Raw genomic sequence first — 26,132 nt, 5'->3', positions numbered from 1 at the left:
AAAATAATTGGGCGTTATGAAATGATATATTTCCACAGTTATTTAAATCGCTAATATAAATCTATTAGGAAGTTAATATTTTATTGCACAATCAATTTTTCTTCGATTTCTTTTTTCAATTTGGTATTCCAATATATTTTCCGGTATTTTGGAATATTGGGAAAATCATCGAGTGCCACTCTGGCAACACGACATAGTTTGACAAGGGAGTTGACAATTTTCGATGCCATTTTAACCGTAAGTGTCACATTAGCCGAAAATGGCCACGGTTGGCGTGTATTCCAATCGTTTGTAGAAGAAAAGTGACTTTCAAGCTGAAAAACATTTTCTTTCCTAAGCGTAAAGATTCATTTGATTCCATCTGCATTCGTTTCGAAATATACTCCAAATAAATTATTTGTTGGTATAGTGCTTTTCCAAGTGGTAGTTTTACTACTGCCGATAGTAATCTGAAAAGCATTCAATAGTACCATGTCTACGAAGGTGGTGCAAGTTACAAATATAGCACCGCAGGCGACTAAAGATCAAATGCAAAATCTTTTTGGATGCATTGGAAAAATCGATGAAATCAGATTGTATCCAACTGTTCGTGATGTTACATGTCCGGTAGTTTCTCGTGTGTGTTACGTGAAATTTTTCGAAAGTAGTTGCGTGGCCGTCGCACAACACCTAACCAATACTGTTTTTATCGATCGAGCTTTGATTGTTTGTCCCGTTGCAAATGGTATGATTCCGGATGAATTCAAAGCACTTGAAATAATCAACAATGGATCTACGGTTCCCGGTTTACCTGCAAATGATTCACAGTTGCCACCAGATGTAGTGAATCGTGTTGAAGGAACTCATCCATTTCAGGTAAGAGTCGAGTAGTTTAAATTAAATTTGTATAAACCAATATTCTAATTATCTACATACTTGAACCAGGTGATTAAAACTTCGGACCCAAAACTGGTTGAATTTAATTTGCCAGAGTATCCACCCCTGCCAATCAATTTTGATGCACGAAAAATTGAGGAAATTCGTCGCACCATCATTTTGATTGACATTCCAGCTGATTGGGAGCTCCAAGAAATTATCAAATTTTTTGGTGAACAAGCTGGAGAAGTAAAGTATGCACGTTTTGCGGAGAAAAGCCGACAAAAACATGTCATGATCGAGTTTTGTGATCAAAAAAGTGTTGTAAAAGCACTTAAAATGCAAGGCTCAGAATTTTTGGGTAAACGCTTGAACATCTACCACTCAATGCAAGCAATCATCAAACCAGAAGCCAAAAGTAATGAGGCAGCACAACGCGAAATCGAAGAAGCGATGTCCATTGTCAAGGAGACACATATGATATCAGCGGCTTTAGAACCTGTCATTGGTATATTATCGTCGAAAGAAAAGTCAGTCACTCACCGCAGAAGTCGTACTCGATCCAGATCATCTCGTTCTCGTAGCCGCTCTCGTCGCTCAAAATCCCGCAAAAGAAGCAAACGAAGCAGATCATCAAAAAGACGTTCCGCTTCTCGTTCACGGTAAGTCCTTAAGGACAAACAATTGTTAAAACTATTTATCAATTCAACATTTTTCTTCATAAAAGACGAGAAGATGTGGATTAAAATCCGTTATTCGATTATTTTAACATATAATATTTATTTTAGTTCAAAACGTAGCCGATCACGCAGTCGATCCAGAAGAAAGCGTTCAAGATCTCGGTGAGTAAAAATGAAATCAAAGGAATTTGTCGTTTTATTTCAGAGTCTTCTTTTCTGTCTATTGTAGTTCGAAGCGGCCAAGGTCTCGTGATCGTGAAAGACGCAGACGTTCAAGATCAACAAGACGCCGTAGCCGTTCAGTTTCGGTAAGATTTTATTCAAGTTTTTCCAAGATTTTTTTTGAAACCAGTCCATGAAGTTAATGTTCAATTTTTATTGTTCAATTCTTATCTTGTTTTATATCAGAATAAGAATTAAATAATAAAAATTGAATATTGTTATAACTGATAACAGTAGTTTTTCCTATAAAGTTGTTATCAATCTTTGTATGAAAAAAGGGTTTGTGGGAGTGTAACAATTGTATGTCTTTTTCGATTGAGATTTTTGGACATCCTTTATTTGTAAGGAAATTAAATTGACGATTGATTGTTATATCAACTTATTTAATTCATATATACTCCATTTCTGGATCTATCGACAATTTTTTTACAGAGAGAAAGACGTAGGTCCAGATCACGTTCTCATGAACGCCGCGAAAGACGCGAAAGAGATACAAGAAGACGACACAGCCGCTCGCCACAAAGCAGTAAGCCACGTAAGTCCACACGCAAAGAAGAAAAGCGCCGTAAGTCAAGAACTCGCTCAAAGAGTCGTGATAGACGTCATGCCACCTCATCTCGTCGTGAGCGTCGTGATGAACGGGATGAGAAACCAAAGGAACGTCGCCGAGAAAAAGAACAAAGCCGTAGTAGGTCTAAGGAATCTTCGCGAAAACCCAAACGTATTTCTGAAGAAAAGCCGAGTCAACGTGATTATGATGCTGAAGAGCGAATTGGAACAGAAGACTCATCAAAAAGAGAATCATCAGATGATGCATCAGAAAAAGACATGGACATTGCAAACTCTCCATGAATCATATTATCAAGAGCAAATAATAAGTTTCTACTTAAACTAAATATATCTTATTCTTCGTGAAACTATTTAATTGCCTGTTCTTCATTAGCTCTTTTTGAATTTAAAAGTAACGAATAATTTTTTTTCAATATTCGCTTGGGAGTTGATAATAATAATTCATCTGATATCTTTTCAAACAATTCAATAAAAATTTATGTTGTAGTATGTCGTTTTTGGTTTGTGCTCAAGGGGAAAACATTCGTAGGTATATTTTAGTATTTTACAAAATTAATTTAAAATCGAATGTGAATTCACAAAATGCGGCGTAATAAAAAGTAAACGAAAATCATTCATTTCATACATCTTCGTATAAATATGTACCAACACACGCAAACAAGTGATATTGTTTTCATTCTGTTTCACTCACACATCATCATACCATATGTTTGCCTTCATACCAGTTTGTTTTGGTTCTGCTATTTTCTTTGTTCAAGTGCTATGTATATTGTATACGTATATATAAATTAAGTGCTATGTATATTGTATACGTATATATAAATTACTTAGGGGACATAGGCACACACAACTGCGACTCATTTTATTGAGTCGCTGCTGCATATATGAAGTACGTTCGAGAAATAGAGAAAAAGAAACGTTAGATGATTTCTTATTTCAGTCAGCTTTTGCTCAGTTCACTCACACATGAGTACTGGTTCCACCACACTTAATTTGGATATGAAAAAATGTGCCTTTTATATAACAAGCAGCAACGTCGCATATACTGCATATACAGCGCAATGATACGCACACACATGCACGAGTTAAAATTTGTTCTGTGGGATAGAGATGAAATATAAACGAATGTCTGAAATTCTGTCTTCGTCTAACGCAAATTGCCTTGCACGTTAGTGAGATTACAAATACATAGATTGCTATATTTGTTGCAATCGCGATAGTGACTTATTTTTATGCTGCGTAGTTTTCATTTCCTTCATTCCCATCGAAAAGTTGAGTCGTGTGATTAGTTTTCCTCTACAATATTCATTTGGAACAACATAACAAAACAAAAGCAGATCTTTTGTTGCCATTGTTATTTATTCAAATAAAATTTCATTCAATATTTTGATTGAGAGTGTGTGTTTTAATTTGCAAAAATTGAAAATCAGAAATATAAATAGTTCGATCGGATCGACTGTATAAACATTTTTTGTACTTTCTGGGGATAATAAAAACATTTTTAAGAGACGTAAACCAAGAAAATAGCAATGCAAAAATAAGTTTCAAGCTGTTATAAATATTCAGTTTTGATTTCATTGTCGATTGCTTGTGTATGTGATAAGTGAAAGGAAATTTTTTGCCTGAATTTTAGAAGAGCAAAGGGCAACCATCATAAAGATTATATAAGACTATTCGGCCAACTTAGTCGTAGCTTACATCAGCAAATTGAATTGAAACACATTCTTAATCGTCGACGAGCGAGCTTCAAAACTTAATTCAGAAAATAGAATATCACTTTTTTTTGTTTCGCATACGGAGTACTTTGTCGTTGAATCGATTTATTTCCCTAAAAAGTGCTGACCAAATTCAAATTAATCTACGAAAATCGCTCTTGCAAACCACGAAACTACCGTATTTTGTCTATTTACATCGTTACCGAATAAAAATCTTTCAACATATCATACTATTATCATTTTGCCAATATGGCGGACAGTATAGTTGAACCGAGTAGCTCCGCATCGGTATCATCTATATCGCCGTTAATGCAAAACCAACAACAGGCCGTCAATCTGAATGTGCTTAATTCAAATATCATTCCGATAATATCGGCTGATATTCAAGTGGACACGGCCTCTTCGCAATCAAATCCGAGACCACCACCCATTAATCAATCGGCCAACAATAACAATGCGAACCTGAGCACTGATACAAGCTCGGCTGGAAATGATGAGCCAGAAGCCAAACGTAAAAAAACTGAATCAACGCCAATACCAAGTACATCACAGACAAGTGAAAAGCTTGAATCCCGTCTCGGTGGAATTTTGTGTTGTGCCGTTTGTTTGGATTTGCCTAAAACAGCAATGTATCAGGTACGTGTAGAGCGCAATGTTCGAACGCCTTTTCAAGTATATGAACAACGAATTGCCAATTCCATAAGAGTTGGCCATTTTGCTTTATTTGACTAAATTTGATTTGGATTTCTAGTAGATATTTTGAATATGTATTTGAAATTCTATTGAAACGAATATCAAAATGAGAGTATTTTTTGGCAAATAAAAAAAGAAAAAGAAATTACACCACGACTGTCATACAACTGACGTTGAAAACATTTTAAACTACGGATATTACGGCTTTACAAGTTTATGAAAACATCACAAATATTAGGAACTGAGAAAAAAATTTGAATTTCATCGTAGGTGTCCAGAATATTATATTTGAAAAACATGTTTGACCATGAAATGCAAATGTTTAATTAAATACATATTCGGAAAAAAATTATTTTTTTCGGCTCTTTGGTCGACTTCGTTAGAAAATTTTGAATACAATTCCATTAAAAATTATTTTGAATACAATTCCATTATAAATGGTTTTCAAAACGACAATGGAACACACATGTATGTTCATTTTCAAAAACGAAATAAACCAATGTACGAGCCCAATTGTTTCAAAACATGAAGAATTGTGTTGTATGCGTTGCAAATTCTCGTCTGATTTTAAGAATTTATTTACATTGACATCATTCTCTCAGCTCTTCAATGCCATGGGTCAGTTTTTACAACTTTCAAACGATAATGTGAGCTAGGAGTTTGAGCTATTATTGTTTCGCCATATGTATGTAGTTAAGTTTCTATATCATCATGATGATTCGTTCGCCCATTCGCTCTTTGTTCGCTTTGTTGCACATCATTTTCAATGGTATTTTTTTGTCGTCGCTGAAACAGCTATGGTAGTAGCAGCGCAGTCGTCACACATCCACAAGCATCATGTCAATGTGTGCGTGCACGTTTTAATCAAAACAGTGCTCTTCTCTGTATACTGTATACAGTATTGCGTTTTTCAATTTTGTTTTGGTCGATAATTTTTTTTTCACTCTGTATCCGTGCTCAGTAAACACTTTTTCATAAATAGATGGGGGGAATAGGAAACGTGCGCACTACAAAATGTTTGAAGTATAATGTACACTGCTATTTGACTGTACAGTTAAATATACCCAAAATATATAAAGCATGGATGGAATTTAAACGACCATAAGGCAAAATGCATTACTTCTACCTAGTTCATTCAAATCGCAGGTCATAAGAAGAAAAATGCTGGAAAAACAAATGTTCGATTCAGATCGAAGAAGAAAATACTTGGATTGTTATATAACATAAGTAGCCACTGATTTCTAACATTACAAATATTCAATTAAATTGAAAGATACTAGATAGAAATTGATATCTCCCGGAATTAAAAGAACAAATCAAAATGTGTTTCGATGAAAAAGTTTTAGCTTGAAAATTATTATTACCAATATGTCCAAATCAGCAACTACATAATCATCTTTTCCAAACCATAATATGAAGTTAATTTCATGTTTCCAGCAATATCTCCAAAAATTTGGAAGCAATTTCATTATTATTACTTTCCGTCTGCACAATATTTCGTTTCTTTGCTGGAGGTGCTTCATTGAAAAAAATTATATCCAATATTTACAGTTTAATAAGTAATTTGTAATACATTTATCCATTGCTTTTAATTCAATCAGCTATTCTTTCAATGACAAATAGAAATGTGCGTTCATTATTTCGAGAAATGAGGTCATCACGATCACGTCACACCACGCTAAATATTTTGAATTTTTCCTCTCATTTTCAACTTACGCACACAAAAATGATTTAACGAAATCGGAAAAAAATGGAATCGAATTACCTTTTGGAAAGTAATTTGTTAAGAAAAGAGCAATGCAAGCAGGCCTACCAGAATACTTACTGAATTTGAAATAAATTTGAATAAATATCTTTCCTTCTACAATTATTAGACGAAAAAGCTATGTATTTTGCATGCAAGGTTATGTACAATTTAAATGCGGAAAAATTCACTGTAGGGTCATTTCACATTTGATCCGTAAAGTGAAGGGCAAATTACAAGGTAACACCTCAATCTAACAGCTCCAAGCGAGCACATTTCATTTATTTGATCGGAACAATGAAAACTCATGATATTTTAAAACTAGCTATGCTACTTGTTTGCTCGAACATAAAATAACAATAACATGATCAGCGTGGGATCGTTGCGAACTGAACAACAATCAGCCGAATTCGAAATATGTTGAAAATTGTGTGCAATATTTTGCAGCTATAACTTCCATATGAAAAGTTCAATAATTTTATGTTGTTTTATTTGATCGATTAATGATTCATTATTAATGAACAATAAAGTAAGGGACGCCCGCACTTTCACGACTTGACTTTTTTCAAGGCGTGCTCAAATTTGAGCAGACACATAATAAACGGAGAAGAAAATTACCTGTAAAAAATACAAACAGAAAATATAATTCTTTATTTCGAAATCATTCCATGTTTAAGTACATTTCATACCTATGAAAAATTCAGATATTTCCAAAATTCAACTAATCAACTATTGTTCGAATTGGAAAACAATCATCCAATACATAATGAAGTAATATTTAAAATTCAAAATATTTGTAATTTGGATTCATTTCATCTCCAAAAAAATTTCGATGATTATTCATACATGTAGAAAAAATATTATTTCAAAAAATGATACTCTCAGCTGTTTTTGACACAGCAAACCGTTCCAATAAACACATACACAGCGAGCAATAAATGAGTGTTTCACAGCAAAACAAAATAGAGGGAAATGAAGCAATAGCAACGCTGTAGCTGTAGCGTTTGTGATACGTTTATATATGTATATCTTTGACATGAAATGCGTGAAATAAACCAGCTGAGTTTAGTGACCTGCGCAATGAGTGAGCTACGATTGTAATTTCTTTTGTGGTCTCTCTTAGCGTTGGCATTCTTCGGTGCATTTGTACTGACCTGTTGGAAATTCTAAAGACTTACCTATAAATTCTTGAGAATGGAGATGGACAAAATATTGTCTTTTTATCATGTAATAAGGTTCGGCCATCATTTTACTTGTTTTCGTTTCATTCTAATATTATGCCGAAGAAAAAAACAATTTAAATAGTGATAAATTTGAAAATTTTCGATATTAGTTTTCAAAAATTCTCGTATAGCACTGCATTTTACAATAAATCCCATTTAATCTGTTTCTCATATATAAGTTCTCTGAACTTTCGCCATTTGAGTCAATGGGTGACCATATGTTGGGGAAAAAATGTTGAGGAACAAGCTGCTGATTTTTCTGCATTCCTTTTTGCTCTCCTTCTGTCTCTATTCGCAATTTTACAATATTGATAAATTTAGTGTGCTGAAAGTATCAATAATTTTCCTTTCCAAACTGATTACATTGTGCAGAGTCATTTGAATAGAAGTTAGTTTTCACATACAACGCTTACTGTTTATGGCACATATATCCGTTTAAACAGAAGAGTGAGTGTATAACGAAAAACCTGTTGTGCAAATTAGCACACACTGGTCTGCGCGTACCTTTCGTAAAAACCATTTTATACAATACAACTTTGCTATACGATATGGAGTGAATACACGAGAAACCAGATTTGAAAAATAAACATTGATTTTCAAGTAAAACTATTGCGGCCAACGTGCATGAACCACAACAAACTGAATCAGGTTTTTTTTCAATTCTCCAGATGTTTTCGTTTCATACGGTCAATGTGCATAAATATCTTATCAATATTTTAGACTGTGGATGGTTTATGTACTTTTCCTCTTGAAACACTATCGCTACTATATAAAAAATATTATTTAGAAGCATCGATAAAGCCATAACTAATGACAACGAAATGATAACAAAAGCTGGAAGAATTTAAATCAATTTGGCCAATCTTTTCATTTGAATTCAGTTATTTGAAACGCATGCTGTGATTCCCACTTCCATTATTTTATGTGAACAGCCAAACAACACATTTAACTATGGGGCTAAATTTCAACTTATCAAGCTTTCTGAAAATAATCGGTTTTTAATATTGATCTCATGTTTCGATAATACGAAGTTGTATTTTTTGTAACGTTTCAAACTACCTCTACGAATGGAAATAAATATATTTTGATTGATGAAATAAAAATGTTGTACATATCATAAGCTCTCATGGTGTTCTGATTAATTCCGTCCATTATTTTATGACATTATAGCATAAGAAATCTAAATAAAAACAATAGGAATTTACAAAGCAAATGTAAAAAATTATTTTTTTTTAACTAAAGTATGAATTAAATATATGAATTAGACCATCGTTTTACATGCACTATCTTTTGTTTTTTAGATATAAGATTTTCTAATAAGGAATCATTATTGTTATATGCTTTAAGTAAAATAAGAAAATAAACCAAAACTATAGGAGTTAAATGCAAAAAAAAAAACATTACATAAACTTGACTTGATAAAAAGAATTATGCAAGAACTAGATAAAATGTAAAAAGAAATGTTGTACAAAATCGTGAATAGCTCAATAAATGTTAAAAAATGAATAGCAATGTTTTTTCAACAAACTAGAATAATCTTTCCTACAATTCATTCAATATTCATTCATTATTACCTTGTTTTTTCCAATTTGCGTTGTTTTGTTCCAGGATTAATAATAATTTGAAAATATAGTCATTCTCATTTAAATGTCATGACACATTATTTTTGATCATATCTTTTGTTGATACATTAATACATTTTTCTTTCAAAGCAATTTTCCCTTTGTATACTTTCAGGTGGTGCAGCATAAAATAACATATTTTGCCAAAAAAATGAAATAATCTCATTTTCTATAGATTAGCCTTTTTTTTACAGCTATTAATACATTTGTGTGATTGTTGAATAACCTCATTATTAACCAAAATTCTTTTTTTCTCTCACTCTAATTACAGTGTCAAATGGGTCACCTGATGTGTGCTGCATGTTTCACACATTTGTTGGCTGATGGCAGGTTAGTGGCTTGATAATTACACTGTTATTTCAGAAATGATTTGAAAATGTTTTTTCTCTCGAAAAGATTACGTGATCAGGTTGCCACTTGTCCGAATTGTCGGGTTGAGATTTCCAAGTCGACAGCGTCGCGCAATTTAGCTGTTGAGAAAGCAGTTAGTGAGCTACCCAGCGAGTGTCAGGTGACTATGATCTATATGTAGTATTTTAAAATTCAAATTCCGGCACGTATGCACGATTTAAACCAATGTCACACATTACTTCGTTTAGTTCTGTGGGAAAGAATATCCAAGCAAATCACTGGAGCATCACGAAAAAACCGAATGTGAGGAGCGTCCGACAAATTGCAAGTACCAGCGTATTGGTTGCCAATGGAAAGGGCCTATTCATGAATGTGAGTATTTAACTTGAATTACTCTTTTTCATATGGAATATTTATAAATTTCTTCTAAACTACCAACTCTAGCAACGGAACATGAAGCAAATTGCCTGCACCCCAAAAAAACAGGAGCCGAGGTGATGTTAGCACTGCAAGAAAATGACGTCCAAATGAACGAGGAACGTAAGCTGTTCTTCACCTTGATCGAACTTCTAAGCTACGAGAAAATAATCTTCAATGACTTAGTAAATACATTAAATGATGGGTTGTTGTTGGTATTGTAGTTTTTGTTTTTTTTGTAGTGCTGGAAGCCATACAGGACCGATGAGTACGTGCACAAACTGTTCTATGAAACTTCGCGATTCACAGCATTCAATCATCAATGGGTGGTGAAAGCGCGGATTAATAATTCGCAACGTGACCCACATACAGTCAACGACCGAAAACTCACTTATCAGGTATGCGAAATTATACTAATGGCGTTTGTAAACAAAACTATTGCACCAGAATTAATGATATCTCTTGTTTCCAGTTGATATTGAAGACAAAAACATCAACTCCACTATCAATTCACTTCTTTGCTTTGAAAGGGCCATTTTATGATATGAAAGTAAACACACAAATCTACAAACACGATTTCACAGATCAAGAAAATGAAAGTCCATATTTCTTGTTGCCGTTGCTCGACAGTTCAGAATGCAATCGCCTGCTGGCCAGCAAAGCAATTAATTTCCGTTTAATTATGTTTTTGCTTTCAAAGTAAATCGCCGTGAAGAATTCTGAGAAGAAATACTTCTTAGTTCAAAAACATAACTATGTTTATTTAAATAACTTTGATATATGACGATTGTTCTACATTTAATGATATTGTTTGAGAAATTATTTGAAGTAAACGTAGGAAAACAGATATAATAACGATAATGAAAAGCCTGCATAACAAGTCTGGGTTTAAAAAGAATAATTGAAAAGATTATAAGAAGATTCAGTTCAAAGACAACATTCTTTAATCACAATTACCGTTCATATTGATATAGTTTGAATTCGCACATTAAAAAATCATTTAATTATTCGATGACAGTTACGTAGATTCATAACATCAAAGCTGTGTTCACAATAGCTTGATAACCAAATTTTTGTTTCATTATTTCCATATATTTCGTTTATGTGTTGCAATACGTTAATGTGCATAAAATCAAAACATTTTCGATTATTTTATTCATCTAACGAATAAGCAAAAGCAGTGCTCCATTGGAATATTTTTCAAATGAATAATATATTCAAGACAAGTTCTATTCGTTTTAGATTTTAAGGCGTATAAATGTGTGGAAAATTTATCAAGCATCATACAACCAAAATTCATAGTAGAAAAATCATTTTTCGCTGTTGTAAATATTTGCGCGATACATTTTTCTCATTCGTTTGCAATCATTGATTTTTTTATATTCATTACGATATAAGTCAATAAGTAATATAAAATATAACACTTTATTCTTTTCAATAGATTATATAGTTACAATAGCGTAAAATTCAATTGAAACCCCTTACCTTTCAACCTTTTCTTTGAAAAGATACAGCTTCTTTTGGTTTTTGGTTAAATTTGAATTGTGTTGGAGAGAAAGTGCAAATATCTGATTAACCCCTGATATCAGCCGTGAAAAGTGGTTTTCACTAAAATTTCTCATTAATAAAGTTGTATAATTCAATCATAAAAGGTCAAATCTTTGAAGATAGAGTTTAAATTGATCTAATTGCATATTTTCTTCTTGTTATTTTTAACGTTTCAAAACTTCAAGAACTCAAACAGCATCACAGAAAAATATTACGCAAATGAACTCTTATCATGCATTGACAAATAATTACAATTTTAATTCTCGGAATTAACTATTTATTTTCCTTGTGAAAAACTTCATTTCTCCACAATACTTCATTGTTATGCCATATTAGGTTTGTTTTCGCTTTAATTTTAATATAAGGAATGCGAATGAATTAAAAAAAAAACCATAGAGCTTAAAGAATATTTTATAAAGATAATACTATTAGACTATTGAATAAAATTTAATTTTGCATTAATGCAAAAATTATTCTGTTTCTTTCAATGTCATTTTCGGCCAAATTTAAAACGTTCGAGCCCATTTTTGCCAAAAATATTTATTAAATAAGTAACATGGATTGTTGGTGAATTTTATTGGATGAATTCATCGTCCAGAATTTAACGGTAAGTGTTTTCGCGTTTTCACCATGTTGTTGAAAAAATCAAACAACATATTCACCACATAGCAAACTTGTCACTGAGAATTTTCAGCCTAAGTTGACAGTTGTGGAAAGAGCGAATTCATATCAATTTCCAATTCGCTGTTTAACAAATACCCCTAATTTATTTTTTTCATACCTTCTATGTCTCACTACAATCTAATATGTTCTGTGTTTGATACTCAAACGGTGTTGATTGTGTAAGTAAATGCGTCGTAGTGTAGAGGCGATGAGCTGTCATTACATACTGTGGTTCTGTTCAGTCTACTTTGACCATGTTGGAGAGACACGTCTCATAAATTTCATACAATTTTAGTGAATTGTTCCACGTTTTGATTTTTTTACTAGTGAAATTCAATAAGAAAGCATATTTTACAAAATAAAATAAACTTGAAAAAATATCGAAGAATAAAAGTGAGTTGTTAAACAAAATACGCAAATAATTTCTTTTTAAAAATTTGAAGACGGCATAAGTGTCGAAAAACGCAGTTTCTCTTGAGCTTGGATTATCGACATTCAAAAAATTTCCCAAAAAAATGTTTATTTGGTGTTCATATGAAGACATATCGAAGAGATCATTTCACAAGCTCGATACATTGAGCTCTTAAAATAAATTTAGATGAATTGTAAGATAGATTGCTAGCTAACAAAAATAAATATTCAACCGATTACGGATAGGCTCTAATGATATTTTAAATAACATCAGCATCGTCGCATTTACAACTTTCTCTGTCTCTGTCTCTGTCTATGTCTATGTAACTTTGGTTGCAGTTTACGCACTTTCTTTTGATGTACCTTTCGAAAGAAAGTATTTACGTTTAGTGGATGTGGTAGTAACAAGTTATGAAAAAGAAATTGTGTGCCAGAATTTACATTAGTGAGTTCAGAAGAACTTTACAAAACTTTTGATAATGTGAAGCAAACACTATATCTATATCTATATTAATAACATATATTTATTCAAATCAACTGAACTCATAAAGTAATGGTCGTTAAGATTTTTCCTTCAAATGATAACTTCATGGGATTTGTCTTTGAATTTTTAAGCATTCTCAGAAAGTGCTATTTCGCTGCTTAGCAGGCCTGAGCGAAGCTGAATTTACTGACTCAGGTGCCTGAAAAATAACGCTTCAGGCGCCCGAGTCAGCAAATTCAGCTCAGCTTATGCTTAGAAGCAAAATAACACTCTCGACCATTCTTAAAATCTTACATACAGTTGAAACTGAAAAAATCTAAATGCTTGTCAAAAGAATACATATATATATGAATGGTTTGGAGCGAAAATGTAATACAGTTCACTATAGTTTACTATATAGCTATCCCTTTTCCGCTCATTCATCATCGACATTTTTCCGCTCAACTTTTCTGTATTACATTTTCGCTCCAAACCATTCATATTAGATTCATTTGGAATTTTTACAACGTGTATAATTTTACAATAGTTTCCCTACTCATTGCCGTAATTTGTTAATGACTTTGAGTCTTATGCTAAGACTCAATGACCGCACAATTCTTTTTCATAGCTAAAGAGTTTCAAGTACAAATTTATGTATGCCGAACTGGTTACATGCCTGCAGGCTATACAAACCGGTATGTTTAGATTAGAAATGCGTTTCATTTACTTCAGACAGTTATTTACACGTTAATGTCCATTTATTTACATTACATTATTATTAAGCTGTCCATTTATTTACATTTCTGCTTGAGCCAGTTAATATTTAGTTATTTTTGAAATAAAATCTTTCCAAAGTCATTTGATGATAGGATTTTTATCAAAATTTCATCATTATCATTTTACACATCGTTCGATTTGAAAATAGTTTAATTAAGAATGTTCAAAATTCAATAACATGAGAAACAGATTACATACTGATTCAATTTTTAAACACAATTGGCACGTGCATTCGATTCTTTTTAAATGGCAATTACTTTCCATGAGTTAATATTGAAAATTAACCGATGAGAAACGAACGTTGCTAGAATCAGAAGGAAAGTGAATGTCAAATAAAATACGTCACTATCATGTGATTTTGTTCATCGTCAATAAATGCTAATTCAATCATCAACAGTTGATTTGTGATTCAAACTCTGAACTTTCATAGTTTGGAGTGACTTTTCCATTTCAGTTTTAACACAGTGTTCCTTAATTGTCATCTCATTGTTTTTATTAAAATAATATTTGTTCTGCTCATGAAACTAGTTTGCCATTAAAATACAAGGGCGTGTACATTTTTTTCTTTGGTTAGCGTCAAACTGCAATTAATAATGAAGATTGCTTAGAATTTATGAATCTTGAAAAGGAAAGTCGCCACTGTAGGAATCGAACTACGCATTTATATTGTAAGGGAGAATCCACCCATTTGCTTCCTTCTTTATGATGAAAGACAAGTGCTATAGCATCAATCAAATTATTTTAGGCACTGCGCAAAATGAAACAGTAATATTACATTAATAGGCAATATACAGCATTGATTGAACGAAATGATTCAGTGGAGAATTTTTTTTGTTATCAACCCAATAGAAAATTGATTTTGTTTTTATTATTTAGATGACGAATTGTGAACTTCGATTCTGAACATACGATTTGGATTTCGCTGACGTACGAACGTTAGAAATTCGAATTTCAGAGATATTTACAATATGTTGATAATAATGTCTGAATAATAATAATTATTGGAGAGTGAGAGTGTGTTTGTGATTTACTACGAATACCACAACTGTAAAAACGCAAGATAAGAACAAGTCATTGGATGGTGTATATATACATTTATTATATAACCTTTTCACGTTATGCTCTCTACAATATTTTGGAACAGAAAATCTTAAAAAATCAAAAAATTCTTTTAATTCAATCAAGTTTATTGTGTCCTTGTACTGAACCATTTTTAAAATTAAAATGTTTGTTTTTATTCCACAGAATACGCTGGAACTAAATCTACTTCCTTGGAGTCGAACAACAACAAATGATCTGTTTGACACTTCGAGATACTGAGTGTTTTTTATAAATCCGTAATCAGCAGCACAACGTAAGTGGCCAATGCCGGTTATGAAAGTCATACTGTGAAAACGAAAAAAATAGTGTGTATGTGTATGATCTGGAGAAAATTAATTTATGCTCAAGTTGTGTTCATTCATCAATTTTACGGAATTGAATTTCTAAATGGCAATTAAACGTTTTCGTCGTTAATTGTTTTTAATTAGTGCATCAAATCAACTCGTATTGCTGCTTCTATCTGCTATAGCTTTCTGAATCAATCCATAAGCAATAAATATATCAATCAATTGATAAATAATGGCTGACTACATAACACCGACAACTTCGTCTTTGCATTCGTCACCGAACCGAAAACGTACACGCGAATCGCTTACGACACGACCATCTACTTATTCATCGTCGTGCAAAACTGCAGTCACTGCTGCATCAAATGTTGAAGTGATGGAATCATCAGAAACAGAAACACCTATTTTTTCGCCAAGCATTACTCAACCACGTAGTTCAATTCATAGTATCCACAATGGCCTTTCATCGATAAAATCACAAGCCGATACTTCAAATGGATCCATCAATCCATCGAACGATACACCAGCACCACCTCCAATCGTCGTAAGTATATTTTTGATGAAAACTTGGAAATCACTTATTTTTTGAACCGTTGCGACAAAAAAATTCCCTCAGAATATTTAGTTTTAAAGTGCAACATGAATTTTTTTTCATATGGAGTTGTTGTTGTAAACTAAAAAATTCTGCAGGAATTTTTTTGTCACAACGGTTCATTTGCGAAAGCAAAACTTCCATTATTGTGAATTGATTAGTAACTTGTTTCAAGGTTGTCCATAGTAATTGAAGCTTTTTAATTTGCCGACTGAAAAAGAAAACTACTGTTGCTGTTTCCGTTGACCACGTCATTTGCCCGCAATGAGAATTTCAACCTCGTTTTACTGTGATATCCCCGCACACCGTTGAGTGTAGAAGTGTTTCAAGATAAACATAAACAATGTTTCAGAGCGATAGAGAATGTTTCTTTACGTTGTAATGATAAAGAGACGACACGACATAGTTTGCTTTTGTTTCAACAAAGTTTCAAAATGGGTCATGTGTCAATGCTTATGATCGTCTGATCAGTATCAACATAAAACTACATTCCTTGCCAGACTGTTTGTTATTCTTTCACGTCTGGTTGATAATTTAATTGTCTAAATAAGTGCGCTAAATTCCAAAGAAATATTCAAGAAACTATCAACTATCGGACACAAGTGACGATGCTATTTCAAAGTATTCAAACTGTTAATAACGTCACGATCTAACACTTTGAACATTGTATATAAAACTTATTACAAAATGACGTCTGATGCGGAAAGCATCTTGTTCTATTTTTATATTTCAATTTTCTGATTTCCCCTGTTATCGTAATCCACCATACACTGATATACATTAGGGTGTTCAGCTAATCTGAAAAAGAAGAATGAAAAGCATAAATTTAAAGAGAAGCCAATTTTATGTCAACTGGTAGCATTAATAGAGCGTTATACAACACTTCCAGAAGAAAAAAAAACTCTTTGCAAAATCGAATAATGCTTACCTAAACGACCCACTAGAGTACTCCTGCGCAGTTAACATCAACCAGATGGGGAGTCAACTTGCTTCAACGCAACTATCCCACATGATCGGGATAGCCTTTAATAACTAATGTTACATTTGTTTTTTTTTTGTTTGCAATGTGCTGATTAGACAGCATGATCAGCTGGCTGCTGGTCGTACTCGAACATTTCTACATCATTATCCACGATGGCGACAGCTGCAGCGGCTGCTTCAGCGGTTGCTCTAGCGGCAGCAGCAGCGGCAACAGCAGCGGCTGCTTCAGCAGCTTCGCGCCAATACCTATTGATCGCCTCTGGTATCGGAAGTCCCAGTAATGTCCATAGTCCTGAACAATTAAACAAATGAACCTTCTTAAAAAATCATTCAATCAAAATTGTGCGTCAATTAGCCTTACCTTTCAGTAGAATGTTCTTAGCAGCCACGACGTCACGATGCCAAATCACAGAGCATTCGAGGTTTAATCGCCAGTTTTTGTAGTAACATTTTACTTTTGGGAATAAACGCTCGTCTCCTACCAATGCTTCTTCGTTCATGGCGCGTTGCAACTGTCGGTAGATCGATAGATCCGTTTTGCCCAACTTTGACACAATTTTCGTTGGCAGCAATGTTCTGGCGTCGGGTACGCATCGGCATTTCTTGAATCTGGCCGCTTTGTTCTGGTTTTGGAATCGATTCATACATCTTGCGTCTGTTTGAGATGTTCCCCATTCGTCCACCAATTGTATGAAACAATCTCGGCGCTTCTTTATTGACCTCAAAGTCAAACGAACCCCTGGGCAGCGCACGTGCTTCTTGATACTTATTGGGCTATCAGGTGGTATTTCGCCATCAGCACCAAAAAAGAACAGAGTCGGTTTCTTATCGGTCACCTTATTCACCCATTCGTCGACAACACTACTGCTCTTGATGTGTTTGTCCAAGGCGAGTCGAGTGTATTTGGCAGTCGAGTAAGCGCAGATTCCATGCTTCATCATCTTGACTCGGTGTTTGATGTAGTTCAGCCACATTGACCCTTTTGGCGACGGCATCACTGGATACAGATCACGGTTTTCTCTGTCTGCGCGCTCCATTTCGACGAAATTTTTGGTCCATCGCGCTGCTTTGGCATTTCGCACCTTTTGACCTGTTTGCCAGTGGAATTGCTTGCTCGACATTACAAAGTTGGTCTGAAAAAATAAATAGAAAAAAAGGTATAGTTATTGAGTTTTGGCACTTAAGTATTTTCTATTAAAATACACACAACTTATTCAAATGTATACAAAACTTACTTCTTTGCCAGTTTCAATGTCGTGTGTTGTTGTGGTATTCCAACTTCGCACACCTGTATCAACGCCCGAAAAATTTTTGATTGTGCCATCCTCAATCTTCTGAATGATGCGAGATTTTTGGTCGATTTCTTTGTTGGCTGTCTTCTTTTTGGCCGAGTACTGGAGAGACACAGAGATTCCATCGGTGTTTATGGAATAGTCAAACTGCTTTTTGGCACGCACGAATCGTCGAATTTTTCGCATGTAAAAATACTGATTCCACCAATAATCTCTCGAATGATTGAAATCCTTTTGTTGAATCGTTTTCGTGCTTGTTGTTCCTTTTTTATTCTCGATTTCCACTTTCGGTAGCAATTTTTGCGAAGACAACACCTGGTGCATGGATGAACAATCGATTTTGAAGTGCGTACGCCGGAAATCACACATCGGCACCACTACTAAATTTCGAATCAATGGCCGAAAATCTGGGTTGTCGAGCATTTGGCTGCGCTTGCGTTTCCATTTTCCTTTTGTCTTTTTTCGCTTTCTTTTCTTGCGTTTGGGTCGGCGCTGATGTGGCCACTCCGAATTGTACTCTTCTATCTCGCGCTGCATGGATAGGTACATTGGCATGGCCTTATACCAATGTTTTGGGTCAGTTGTAAGGTCATGCAGATCGATTTCTGGGAACACATTGCAATCTCTCACGATATCATACAACACCTCACACCGTACGAGTTTGTTTGGATCGCGACTTGGCACTTTGATATCTTTTTGCTTGATGATCAACTTGACAACATTTTCGATGTCACTTGGCAAAAATTTCTCTCCATCCTCTTCCAAGTTTGAGTTCAATTCGAACACTTTCAGTTTCAAGTACTGGGTGATGTGTTTGTTAGCATGCGTTTCAAGATTGGTGACGACGTTATCTGTGTACTGATTGGTCAAATGCTTAAGCCCATTGCTGAAATCTTTGTTGTTGGGCCAATCGATACGATGATAGTCGTCAAGACCTTCGACAATTGCCTTGAATTCAGGATCGATACGTGGCAGCTCTGCTCGTGGTCCCCGTGGATTTGTTCCGCTTGGTTTATACCTTGACTTCGGTTTTGGTGGCTGATTGTTGTGCCATAGCACTTGTTCAAAGCAGAGTTTGATCTTATCTTCTCCACTTCCACCAAACAATGCGAAATTATTGTTCTCGACGCCTATATTCGAACGCCTTTTGCACCTCAAACAAGAACAGCAATGAGCCCAAAACACAAATGGAAGTGGCTTGCAAACTCAGATCCGTTATTTTGCTCATCAATGCTTGCTGGTATTGTGGGCGAATGATTGTCTTTAGCGCACATTTGATCGTCGTAATTTCATCTTTCGTCTCTCCCTCCGCTGGTATTGATGGCTTGAAACGATTCGCCATTGTCCTACTGAAAGAAAAAAAACACACATTCGATTTAGTTTGAAAACGAATAATATTGAAACTTAAATTCGATTTAGTTTGAAAATGACAACAGAATGAGACACACAAAAATGACTTCGGTTTGATAACAATGGCATTGATTCAATTTGAGTTCGAACAGTAATCGATTAACTGTTTCTCTTCTCCGAACAATGGACTCAATTCATTGCATAAAATGAATTTCACCATCACACGTATTTCACCATCACACGTAACAGAACTATGTACTGCAGAATTATTGTGAAATTCATTACTTTTTTCATGGAATCTAATATTACTGTTGATATGTTCAATATATTTCACGTCATAAATGCTTATATTACGTTTTTAAAATGAATTCCACAAAAAGAAGAAGATATTGAAATGATCAAGTTTACTCACACTTTGGCGAATTGAATTCAATGTGAACTCCGGATCAAATCGATACAAAACGCACGTAAATCGAAAATAATACGAAATGAAATACCAGCAAAATCGTAGATAAATTAAATTGCAGCGTAAATTTCCAGTTTAAATTGTAAGATAAAATGTAAGAGTTTCAATTTGTTGACTTGGTGTTCACAACGCTGTATGTTTTCTCGGAATGAATGATGCGGCGTCTGTGACATTTCGAAAACTGCTGAAGTGAATGTCAAATGTCATAAGGATCGGTTCATATTGCCAATTTTTAGAACATTAGACAATTTGAGCTACAAAGAGTCAATTAGTACTAACACATAAAAACGGTTATATTTCGGTGAAATTCCAAATTTATTAGCAATGAAGGACGATTTATTGTTTGATTCCGATTTTTTGGGCCGAAATCTACGTAGAAATCATATATTCTTATTTGACTCCCCAAACCTGAACACCCTAATATACATACATGACCTTTGGCAAACGTAAGTCGATTCGAATGACTTATTACTGACAATTTCTATATGCGATAGTATATCTTTTGCTATAGTTGCTCAAAGCTGCGATTTTGATAGATTAGATAATTATCTAATTATAATTGGAATTATCATTCTCACGTACTTCACTTCAAGATTATATCATACTGTCAAAAATGTGTTTTATATAACAATATTCACGACACACCATCAATTCATTTATTGTCCCAGTATGAAATGTATTTCTGTAAACAACGAATTGTACTTTGATATTATCAAACGGAGTAGCAGACTATTTGGAGGAAAACTGTGTCGATAAATTTCGGCAATGTCGAATCGGCATGAGTCATTGAAATTGGAAGCAATGTTTTTTTGAAATATGCTGTCATTACGGAAACCATATGAATGTTCATAAAATCGGCCCGTTATTTTTACAATTAAGGAATTTCAAAAAGAAACAGAATATTTAAAAAAAATGGTTTCATCTTTTGAAAAGGCAAGGACCGTTCTATATTCACTTGTAATGTAAGTGAAATATATATGAGCCAGTGTGCCAACAAAGCAATCGTACGATGTTATGCACACAATGTCCACATTCGGGATTGGTTCAATGAGTATAACAAAAATATCGCGTGATTGGAACACAAGCGCATTGAAGAACCAAATAAACGATGATGAAATCATTCTACCGGGTTGCTTGTAGCCGGATTGTTGTTTTCATATCGCAGTATTGTCTGTCATACATTTATAGGTCATAGTAACTAATACAAATGATCACGTTAGTGTGTAGAACTGTCACTTCGTTTCAATGCATTGGTAATGGTACCACGAAATGACATAATTTTTGAAATGTTAGTTCAATTTATGAAAAAGCGGTAAACATCTGCGCAAGTCATCCAATAATTTTTTTTTTGCATTCTTATACTATGTAAGTGAAAACTTATGTTAAGTATTTCAAAACAATATTCCCCTTTCTAAGAATTTCTCCTTACTTTCCACTGACGATTGAATAGACAGACAATTTATACACACATTGTGTTCGGTTTTCTGACCAAATTTGTTCACTTTGAAAATTAATTTAAAATACATCCTATATCTAGAATATAATTTCAAGACTTCATTTGTTTGTGTGATATAAGGTTTCAACGAACACTTATATTGAAACGTTGGAAATGGTGAATATGAAATACACATGAGGCGAATTGGGTCATATGTTAATGCGTAAATACAATCAACTTGATTTCCAAAAATTAGTATACATTGCAATTGGCATTTACGTACTTCTCATTTGTGAAAGCAATACCAGTAAAATTGGAACAAATTATTCTTATGAAAACACACCGAAAATTTGTGCTGATACCGGTTCCATCGAAAATTTAATATTTCAGTGTTGAAAATAAAATATGTTGAACACATTTCGTGCACATATAAATTAAATTGAAGAATTGCACATAGTTGAAAATACAAAAGATAACTAACAGAGTGGAAGATGTTCCGTAATAGTATAAAAGAAGTGGGAGAACCGTCCTTATGCAGTTTAGGAGCAGATTTTCTGCCAAGACGAGACTCATTATCAAGATTACATGACGCACTGAAAATTGCAGCTGTAGATGGACGTGTAAGATGTCAAGTTTTTGATGACAAATAAAAGCTATTGCAATTTGGGTGGTTTCAGGTTTATGGAGAACTTCAACGAAAAACATATAAAATGTATTGATACGAAATTGACCACCTTAATTTCGTCAATTTGATTCTATGGAATTAATTGTTATTATTATTCACGTATTAATTTGATTGTATTTGCATCAAAAAAATGATACTCCGATGCGATTATGTACGATATTCACTTTGAATTTCCTTTCTTGCAGACAATATGTAAACCAGCACCATTTAATACTGATGAAGATGCTATCTTGGAGCGAGAACGATGTGATTACAGTATAAAAATTACATACGACATGGCCAAATCTGGTAATACACCTCGACCTGGTAATCGTGTTCGTGTATATGCTGATGGAATCTATGATCTCTTCCACCAAGGACATGCGAGACAATTGATGCAGGTTCGATAAAAAACAGCCATACAATCAAGTGAAAAAATAACTTAATTAATTATTTGGCAGGCCAAAAATATTTTCCCGAATGTTTATTTGATCGTCGGAATCTGCAGCGATAGTTTGACACGAAGTCGAAAAGGACGTACGGTAATGAACGAAAAAGAACGGTACGAAGCCGTTCGTCATTGTCGATATGTTGACGAGGTTAGTTGTCTAAAATAGATTGTTAATTTACTTCGCCTATAATTCAATACAATTGATCACACCATCTTCTGCAGATTGTAACCGATGCTCCCTGGGAGTTGACCGATGATTTTTTGAGTGAGAATAAAATCGATTTCGTTGCGCATGATGAAATTCCATATACTAGTAATAATACACAAGACATTTATGCTAAAGTTAAAGAACGTGGCATGTTTGTTGCAACTGAACGTACCGAAGGTAAGATGAAGTATATTGTTTAAAAATTACATGATTCACATTTATATATTTATTTATTTTTTATTTATTTACATCGCCAAAAACTGGCAGAATATTTTGGTTTTGGCAGGATATTGACTCCAAGAAAAACCTAATCTTTTCATATTTGTTCAATACAGATTACAAAGTATTTTCATACAATACTTAGTTATAGTAGTCTTTCTCGATTGGAATTAGGGTTTGGTCTTTAAAATCTAACACAAAGAAACCTAACCAATACATGGAAATGAATAGGAAGCCGAATTGTCAAGATATTTTAACAACGCGTTTAAGAAAAGATAGACTAACTGGGGTGTTACACATATTAGTGTCGGCCTTAATGGCTGCAAAAGTCACCATTCAATTTACCAAAGAAGTGATATATTGAAGAAAAGTTTTACGTCTAGTCTAACAAGTCCCTGTTGGTAGATATGAATTTACAATTTAGTAGAGACCGAAAGACATTAAAAAAAATGTACTGAGATTGAATGGAAATTGTAGATTCATAATTTGTTGAAATTATAAACGAAGGATTGGGTGAGATTGATAGGGTAGTAGGATAGAAATGTCGAGCTTTTTCGCATTTTTCATGGAGCCGATAAGAGACAATGGTTTGTTGTCTTCAAAGTGATACAATCCGACATTCTCTTTAACCTTGCTGTAAACAATTTTCTCTGACTGATCGCATGCAAATTGCGTACAAAAAAAGCAAATTTCATTAGGGATTTTTTGTTAATATTTTTTCGCATTATTCACGAAGGTGGTAAAATATCAGAGATTAGAGATAACTGTCCTTAGTAAATTTGTAGATAACAGAAACTTAATCTGATCTTTCATAAACAAAGTACATACTTATTTTTGTCAATTAATATTTACAGGCGTGTCTACCTCTGACATTGTTGCACGAATTGTGAAGGACTATGACTTATACGTGCGTCGAAATTTAGCGCGGGGGTACTCTGCAAAAGAATTGAATGTCAGTTTTTTGAAAGAGAAAAAATTCCGTTTCCAAAATAAAATGGATGAGCTAAAAGATAAAGGAAAACGTGTAATGAATGAGGTTAAAGGGGATTTTATAACAAAATGGGAAGAAAAATCGCGAGATTTCATCGAAACGTTTTTGCTTTTATTTGGACGCGACAGCATAACAAACATTTGGGATAAATCAAAAGGACGGCTTATGCAAGCACTTAGTCCACCTGGTTCCCCTAGCCTATCGCCACGTGGTTCTCCACATAGTTCCCACAATGGTGAGGATTGTGACAAAGAATCTTCGTCTTCTGAAGGAGATTCTCCAAAACCGAAACGTCCAGCTTGTACGAACAGCGAATTTGGTGCAATCAGTCGAACAACGCGCTCTACAAATCATAATAAGGTGATTTTGGAATCAGAAGAAGAAGAAGAGGAGGAAGAGTTTGACGGTGGCGTTGCCACACAACATATTCGACGACATGTCTGATTAAATTGTAGAACGGAGATTTTGGACATTAGTACCACTCAATAGCTTCGTATATAGAATAAAATTTCAATTCTTAATACTGTCAACAGTTTAGTTAATGAAAAAAACGTAATTTAATAGAGCAACTGAACAATATATAAACAAGTGTATACACAAATTTTGCTTTCAATATTGATTTTTTTTAATTACACTAAATACGGGCTTGTTTTTCACATATTTTACAGAATTCAAAGTACTTTCTTGTATACCATAAGAATCTCTATTATTTCGCTCTACGTTTCTCACATCTCTTGATTATTTTCGATTTCGAGAAAACACTTCTAAATAAGCTCACTTTTTGTAAATGATATCGAACGTAGCAGATATTTATTTTGAGTTTCAAACAATTCTGAAAAAAAAATCGTTTTCGAAAATTCGGTATTTCGGGTTGAATTCCTAAGAACCGCGATGGTATTCATACGGAAATCTTAAATTGATTATAAATATGTTGATTTACTTCAATGGAAAAAAACAATGCACAGACTTAATTGCAATGCTGCTAATTACCAATGCAAGGCATGAGAGTTCAACACTTTCACTTTCACTTTATTAGCATACGATGAATATCAATTTACATTTAGATTCTGCCAGAATATTACCAGGCCTCAAATTCATCTATCTCACTAAACTCTATTGGAATTTTATTCCAAATACAAATCATTTTGTTCATATAAATACGAATTTACACAAAGAATTATTTTCGATTCAGAAAAATTATAAATTACGTTTTTGTTATCATGTTAATAATCATAATCATTATTAATTCCAAAGAAACATATTATAAATTAACAATAAAATATTCAGTAATATAAATAATTTAAATAGATTGTTATTAATATATTGAAATTTCGCTTCAATAAAACAATATATTATCAACATATTCTTTTGAATGTGTTGAAATGATTTTATTTTTTGGATTAATCTTTCAGGACCTGAACCTGAACACAAACTAGTAAGTAACAAAGGAAACAAAAAAAATAAGATAAGATACAAAATGTGTCGAAAACGCAACATTACACAAGATTTTAAAATATCGAAATTTTTATTGTCTGAATAAAGTGATAATTTTGGGATTTATTTCTATGGTCTATCCTGTGGAAAAAAATATGGCAAATTTTGAACCCAAATTCCGTGAATACATTCAGCTAACCTTGTATCTGTTACTAAGCGTAATATAATTAGCTGCAGCTATTTTGACTTTTGTTGGTGTTGAAGAATACATATAGGCATACAAAATCTGATTGGAATGGATTTTCCAAAATCTATGCTTTTATCTTCTTTATAAGCCTAGAAACCACTTGAAGTATTATGATGAGGCAAGTCTAGGCCACAAAACGAACATCATGTACCAACAAACCTTTTCTTTATCTTTCACACCCATTGAGATATAGCCGTTTGCTTGTTGGACTGGAAGGTTACAATTTTGGCGATGTGTTTGGAGGTTGCCTTACATTTTGCCAAAAATCAATTTCTCTATCGAGGTATTTGTGGGCTTAAATATAATTTAATCTATTACCTGCATGAAGGTCCAAGAATCGATTGGAATAATATTTGTGCCAAAAAAATAATGATCAAAAATATGCAGACTGGAAGGTTACAGAAAAAAATACTGGAAGGTTACAAATTTTTCCTTTGATTTTGCGCTTTGTTTTTGCGCC

General features: G+C 33.6%; 4 protein-coding genes across 6 annotated transcripts; 3 read left to right on the top strand and 1 right to left on the bottom strand.

Annotated features, from left to right (window-relative positions):
- The first annotated feature begins 186 nt into the window (after window positions 1-186).
- LOC129570097 (probable splicing factor, arginine/serine-rich 7) lies at window positions 187-2,816 on the top strand. Its single transcript, XM_055449521.1, has 5 exons — window positions 187-855; window positions 925-1,517; window positions 1,644-1,697; window positions 1,765-1,843; window positions 2,190-2,816. The coding sequence occupies exons 1-5, from the start codon at window positions 472-474 to the stop codon at window positions 2,607-2,609; spliced, it is 1,530 nt and encodes a 509-aa protein (XP_055305496.1). The 5' UTR covers window positions 187-471; the 3' UTR covers window positions 2,610-2,816.
- A 454-nt stretch (window positions 2,817-3,270) lies between these two features.
- On the top strand, window positions 3,271-12,110 carry LOC129570101 (zinc finger TRAF-type-containing protein 1 homolog). Its single transcript, XM_055449529.1, has 7 exons — window positions 3,271-4,678; window positions 9,596-9,654; window positions 9,721-9,835; window positions 9,924-10,047; window positions 10,120-10,277; window positions 10,335-10,490; window positions 10,565-12,110. Exons 1-7 carry the CDS (start codon window positions 4,292-4,294, stop codon window positions 10,793-10,795), a joined length of 1,230 nt encoding a protein of 409 aa, XP_055305504.1. The 5' UTR covers window positions 3,271-4,291; the 3' UTR covers window positions 10,796-12,110.
- A 316-nt stretch (window positions 12,111-12,426) lies between these two features.
- LOC129570260 (choline-phosphate cytidylyltransferase B-like) lies at window positions 12,427-25,296 on the top strand. Of its 3 annotated transcripts, XM_055449801.1 has the most exons (7): window positions 12,432-12,696; window positions 15,200-15,308; window positions 15,484-15,886; window positions 22,329-22,523; window positions 22,584-22,721; window positions 22,796-22,958; window positions 23,855-25,296. In XM_055449801.1, exons 3-7 carry the CDS (start codon window positions 15,575-15,577, stop codon window positions 24,433-24,435), a joined length of 1,389 nt encoding a protein of 462 aa, XP_055305776.1. In that variant the 5' UTR covers window positions 12,432-12,696; window positions 15,200-15,308; window positions 15,484-15,574; the 3' UTR covers window positions 24,436-25,296. The 3 variants fall into 3 exon arrangements, with proteins under 3 accessions (XP_055305777.1, XP_055305776.1, XP_055305778.1); XM_055449802.1 differs by having other exon boundaries at window positions 12,427-12,696; window positions 15,200-15,886; XM_055449803.1 differs by lacking the exons at window positions 12,432-12,696; window positions 15,200-15,308; window positions 15,484-15,886 and adding an exon at window positions 21,392-22,078.
- Window positions 16,212-20,443, bottom strand: LOC129570262 (uncharacterized). Its single transcript, XM_055449804.1, has 5 exons — window positions 19,970-20,443; window positions 18,151-19,556; window positions 17,277-18,048; window positions 16,863-17,207; window positions 16,212-16,732 (listed from the first exon to the last, which is right to left on the bottom strand). The coding sequence occupies exons 2-4, from the start codon at window positions 18,760-18,762 to the stop codon at window positions 17,008-17,010; spliced, it is 1,584 nt and encodes a 527-aa protein (XP_055305779.1). The 5' UTR covers window positions 18,763-19,556; window positions 19,970-20,443; the 3' UTR covers window positions 16,212-16,732; window positions 16,863-17,007.
- Window positions 25,297-26,132: the final 836 nt, after the last annotated feature.

This window comes from Sitodiplosis mosellana, unplaced genomic scaffold, assembly GCF_009176505.1.
Source record: "Sitodiplosis mosellana isolate CC-2019 unplaced genomic scaffold, AAFC_SMos_1.0 Smas_scaffold_47, whole genome shotgun sequence".
NCBI classification, from domain to species: Eukaryota; Metazoa; Arthropoda; class Insecta; order Diptera; family Cecidomyiidae; genus Sitodiplosis; species Sitodiplosis mosellana.
Note: the sequence above shows the minus strand (reverse complement) of the source record. Positions and strands in the feature narration are given on the sequence as shown.